Source organism: Dermacentor albipictus, chromosome 10 (assembly GCF_038994185.2).
Source record: "Dermacentor albipictus isolate Rhodes 1998 colony chromosome 10, USDA_Dalb.pri_finalv2, whole genome shotgun sequence".
Classification (NCBI taxonomy): domain Eukaryota; kingdom Metazoa; phylum Arthropoda; class Arachnida; order Ixodida; family Ixodidae; genus Dermacentor; species Dermacentor albipictus.
In genome coordinates, this window is record NC_091830.1 from 30033544 (window position 1) to 30039543 (window position 6000).

Below are 6000 nucleotides of genomic sequence, written 5' to 3' on the forward strand. Positions count from 1 at the left end.
TGCGCGCCCGAGCACAGCAGATGGCAGAAACGTTCACAAGCTACAAAGAAGACGTCGTGGACCTTTGCAAACGAGTCAACGCCGCAATGCCCGAAGCTGAGCGAATTCGCCATATACTGAAAGGCATCGATGACGGCGCATTCCAGATGCTCCTAGCCAGGAATCCGCGCACGGTGTCTGAAGTTGTCAGCCTATGCCAAAGTTACGATGAGTTAAGGAAGCAACGCGCTTGGACTCGGCGTTTTCTGGGAAGCGACGACATGTTGGCGAGCCTTGTCAACATGTACGACCCATCCTCATTCCTTCAGCGGGTCAAGGACTTCGTGCGTGAGGAAGTTGCCCGCCAACTTTCTTTAGTCCCCTTCACTCAGGAGCCCACCTCCCGTCTTCCAAACACGCTCCGCACCCTCATTTCCGAAGAGGTCGCCCAAGTTGTCCCTTCCGCACACCATCAGCCGCCTGCAGCCACGAATCTCAACTCTGCGCTGGCAGTGCAGCCTGTCGCCACGCCTATCACCTATGCGCAGCTAGTCCTGCCTGTGGCCGCGCCTCTTACGTACGCGCAGGCAGTACGCAGGCCTCCACAGGCGTCTTTTGCGGCCCAGTCCCAACCGCTGCCACCGGAAGCCCATGCTGCATCTTGGACCGCACCGCGAGCTAGTCCTTAAGGGACACCTGACAATCGACCCATCTGTTATTCTTGCTGCACTCCCGGACACGTCGCCCGATATTGCCGCCGTCGCCCTCAAGCGTTCGGCGACGCCTCGCGGCCCTTCCAGTACGGCAGCCAGCCATTTCCCCAATACGCCGCTCCTTCCCCCCCTACCGTACGCTCGTGCTGACATCCCAGAATTTCCTTCGCGTCGCTCGGCATCCCCTCGGCGACGCTCGCTCTCCCCAATGCGTCGGCGATCCGTACCACCTGACCAGGAAAACTGAACGTCGCAGTTCATGAGGCAAGAACTGCGCCCCATTCGAACTGTCTAAGTCCTCGCGCCTCTCCTGCTAACGTGGTCGAAATTTGTGTAGAAGGTGTTACTGCATTCGCTCTTGTGGATACCGGCGCAGCCGTTTCTGTGATGGCCGCCAAACTGTGCCTTCGCATTAGGCGCCGCCAATAAACCTTTTCTCACATGCTAGATCTAGGCCGACATACTGAAAAGTGCCTGAAGTTCTCAAAGAATGCTAATTTTATTAAAATTTCACTTTTGAGTAGCCCTTGTTGTTTATTCTGATAGACACCCTGTGGTACATGCCCATTACACATACGCAATGGGCCAACTTGTCTATTCGGATACACACTCAGTGGGTACAATCGCTGGTGTCTTGCGTACCTTCCAGAATCGGCAAACCTATTCGTATCGGGAATACAGTGTGACGAAATAATCCTCAATACGCAAGACGGCTCCTGTATTCCCCGACTGCCGAAGATACGCATCCTCGGCATGCATATAACAGCCAACGGGTGAAACATAGAAGCTTTCCGCAAAATCGAAGGCCAGGTTACAGTGGCTACCCGCCTGATCAAGCGCATTACGAACAAGCGCACGGGCATGAAGGAGGACAGCGTCATGCGCCCGATACACTCTTTCGCACTCCGTCACATTACTTATGTGGTTGCTTTCCACAACTGGAATCTCACCGAAAGGGAGAAAACCAACACCCTTATACGCAAGACTTACAAGATCGCCCTTGGCCTACCGGAGTCCACAAGCACTGCTCGTCTGTTACAGCTGGGGGTATACAACACACTTGAGGAAATCGTGGATGCGCAAAGAGCCTCGCAACTTCAACGCATGCCCCTGATAGCCACGGGCCGGTACATCCTGTAGAAGAGGAAGAGGTAGCGTTTGCGCTTGCGCTTACCGATCACCTCTGCTAAGTAGTGCTTAGCGACTCACAGACCGCAGTTCGCAACTACGCACGGGGGCGCATTTCCTCTGAGTCGTCAAACGTCATCAAACGACATAAGAGAAAGAATGAACAAAACAACCGCTCTAAGTCAGCCATCAATCGGTGTTAGCACGCCAATAAAATTGTCACGTGTTGGGCGATATCAAGACAAAATATTTCATGAAGTGTCATGAAGCGCTATAGAAGCATGACTGCCACTCCCTGCCCCCGTTTTCTTTATCTCGCGGGTCTCTACAAATTATCTTGTGGTTCAATCTTCTTGCTTATAATGGACTGTTGTATTTTCAAACTTCGGTGTACTATTGTCTTGTGAATTGCCGTCTCTTACGTGCAATGCAAGATGTATGTGCGTAATCCTTATTGTGGGATTCGGGTGACAACGGCCACTTTGCCTCGCATATGCTTTCCCACACAAGAAAGGCACAGAGTACACCACTGAAGTTGAGCATGAAAGGAAATTCCTTGCGTGATTAACACTGCAACCAGACCGATTGCTTACATCTGTAGTGCAACTAATGGTGGCGAGCTCGTTCTCCGTAGAGAAAACGACATCGACACCATAGCGATGCGTTAACCTTTTCAACTTATGCGACAAGCACTGGACCCAGGTGATGACGGTCAGCTTTTCTTTCTCAGTCCCTCTAGCTTCACGTATACCCTTTTTCGCTTCCTGCTCGCTTATTCCTTCGTGCAATCTTTTTACCCGACGCAGATATGACGGCTTGTGGGAACCCCGCCATCTGGTATAGGGCTACTTGCCCTGACAAGCTGTCGCTTAATTTCTGGAGGCACAACTTCAACAAAGCGTTCCTCAGGCTAGACAGAGCAATACCATTCTTGATCAACTTGGAGTGGCTGTAACGAAAATCCAGGATTGGCTTTCTGGATCTGCGCTGGTACTACTAGCATGGGATGGTTAGTGACATCTATACAATATCGGTAAATTCCAGTCTTTCTTGAAATTTGTCCACTAAAGCCTCCAGCTGTTGTTGAACAACATCGATGCGCTTTTGCGCATACAGTAGCAACCATTACGGGTGCGTAGATGAGTGATGTGTGCTGCATACGCGTGACAACCTTTCAAGGCGACAACGACAAAGACACAGAAGAAAAGGGCGTAGGAGAGCGACCCTGAGAAAAACGTAGTGCTTGCACCTGAACAGCACTACAATATACACAACTAAGTGATAACTCTCACACAATTTCCAGGTTTTCGCTTCGGCGTTTGACCAAAGGCGAACCTGCCATGCGTGGAAGCTGCGTTGATTCAGTTTCTGCTTCAAGGAAAAGAAAGCGCTGTCCAACTGTGACGGACGACGCGCTGTTTGCAGTAACACGTGTGCAGGGGATCCGCCCCGGTATATTTCCCTTTATTGCCCTAGAAAGTATATCGCGAGTGTAATAGCGTCAATATGCAATCATGTTTGAAGGCAGTCAGAACTCAATGACAGATTTCCTGTCTTTCCTTCATCTTACCGCTGAAACGATAAGTGGCTATGTAAATGCATACGCAGGTAATACGTGAGCAAAAGTGTGCTCGCTACATGCTCGTCGGAAAAGGTAAATTTATTCGGAATTGTGAAGCGCACAGCGATATTGACGAGTTTAATGAAAATATATAAATATGAGTTCAAGCTGCTGTCCTGAACTCCATGCGACATGGCGTGTGCGTTAATTTTGATGAAGGGAGTACGTATACAAATTATGGCTTTGGGGTCATTAAAGCACGAGCGCGTGCGTTTATTTGAATGAGAAATGGAGCAGCAACACAAAAATAACGTTATCATCTTTTTTTTTCATCCTCAGCGCGCAGCCTGGTATTCAGGGGCAAGCTCCAGTAGCCTCCCGGCCAACAATACACAACTTTCAGAGAGTTGAATGCATTAAATCCGGAAATGAGAAAAATTGTATTTGCCACTCAAGGAAACGATTTGCAACGCACAGAAACTCGCTATGGCATGAAAACAGACAAAAAGTTGTAACATTAGCAGATTTGCGTTTTTCTTTAGGTCCAGCGTAGAGGAACACTTATGTAGCATAGCTACTGCTAATACGAACACAGGAACCGACTATATGCTGTTGCGACCCCAACACCATATGTAGAGTCACTTCGTAGTACGCTTCCAGTGGTATTCTTCAAGCACCCACTCGGAGTGAGATCGACGAGACATTTTAAATCTACTAGGACTTTTGCTGCCACTGCTCGTTACACTCTCCATTCTGGATGACTTGAAGCTCATCACGTTTGCGACCTTGCACTTATCGCGTAGCATTCGCTCCTCGAGCGCTCGCTTCATGTAATCCATATAGATCGCAATGGACTCTGAAGCGCGTCCGGCCTACATGCGAGCTTTCGCCGCCACATCGAAAATCCAATATGCTGCGCCGCCAAGAAGGCGTCGACGTAAAAAAACAAAAGACACGGAGAAGCAAATAGCGAAGGAGCCCAACGCTCGACGCCGGAGGGAGTCATAGTCGACGAAATCTGCAATGTCGTCACCCGTGGGGCCCTCGTGACTCTTGTTCTGCTCCTACAGCTCGTCCACAAGACAGGTCGTAACAGGAGGCGGGGCATTGTTAGTTGTGGCCGCCTGCAGCATGACTGGTTCGGCCGCGTCCAGTCTTCCTTTCGTTACTACTCTCGCGTGGCAGACAAAGCAGGGAGCAGGAGACCCGTTGGGATAAGGAAGATAAATTGTTTCAGGTGCCAGTCGATGACGATGGGTTTGACGATGACAATCCAAACCTCACATAACGTCAGGCCCGGAATCGCCAGGAGGAAGACTCGCTACGCCCTGTGCGCGTGAGTCATCACTTCGAACGGTATGATGCTCGTAAAAATGGCGCGAACGGCAACACTGGTCCCGGTAAGGAAGCGCACCACAGCGTGACGCACGTAATCTGCCGCAGCGAAGCTCACTACCGCTACTGCAGAATCCAGGAACATGGCTCTCCTGCCGATGTAGTCTGCGTAGTCTAAGAAGGCTCCGGCCAGGTTGAGGGAAACAACCGTGTTGGCGTTCTGCAGGGCGACAAGGGTGGCCGGAAGCAAACGTTGGTCGCACACCATGTTCCAAGAGCTTACCTCACTGGCCTCGGCCGTACTAACGTCGTAGTCCCACTCTTCACAGGGCACGTCGCGTGAGTCGTTGGTGTCCTGGAAGCAGCGGTTGTACCACTCGTCGGCTCCGGTCAGTACAGCGCCGCTCTTCCGATGTTCAGCGGAATCGCCGAGTTCAGCGGGTGGCCTGCAGCGCTCGTAAACGCGGCAAAGGCGGAAGCGTCCATCGGCTTCGATCGGTATGGCAATATTCTTCCAATCGGCTGCACAGACGTTGAAACCAGCGGGCGGCTTGCACCAATGGTCGACGACACCGGTGACGAGGGAAATCACCACGCTTTCGCAATTAGCCGAGAAGACTCCAAGAAGAATGAGGACGAGCATCCTCTTCTGGAAAGCGCCATGACCAAACGCTTCCTCGCAGTCAAACGAATCGCTTGTTCGGATATCGGCGCCGGCCAGTCGGTGGGGGAGAATGACGTCCATAACCCGGTTCTCAGGTATCGCTCTTAAGGTTTAGTAGTCTTGTACTGTATCCAAAGAGACGACTGCAGAATAGAGCTAGCTGTGCGGACCTGCCGAAACGAATACTTCTTCATCAGCGCATGCACTTCACACGCTGTCATAGTGTCGCACGCCTTTGTGCGGCGTCAGCGTTTTTGGTTACTACTTATCCAACAAAAAATGGTGATAAGATCTTAACCTTTATTAATGTGATTAGAAAGTTTGGGCTAATAATTCTCCTACGGGTTGCTGGTATCTAAATGCTCTTCCATGACTCCCTTAAAAAATATCCATCGAACACCTGTGAGGAATTATGTCGACGTTAGCGTGAATAGAATTGAAGCAAAGTAGAGACCCATCTTGTCACATTTTCTTCTTAAGTGTAGCCATACTGTTGAATTTTCGGTTAACGACATTTTCTGCCCGTTTTTCTAGCTCAACGCTTATTGCTCAATGCCCGCTGCAGATGGTCTCATTCTGTTAATTTCGCTTATTTCTCCACACTCAGCTGTTCTTGGTGT

The 6000-nt window shown here is 50.5% G+C and overlaps 1 protein-coding gene across 1 annotated transcript; it reads right to left on the minus strand.

Moving 5' to 3' along the window:
- Window positions 1-4702: 4702 nt before the first annotated feature.
- On the minus strand, window positions 4703-5461 carry LOC139050853 (solute carrier family 22 member 7-like). The gene has a single exon (XM_070527646.1). The coding sequence runs from the start codon at window positions 5459-5461 to the stop codon at window positions 4703-4705; it is 759 nt and encodes a 252-aa protein (XP_070383747.1).
- Window positions 5462-6000: the final 539 nt, after the last annotated feature.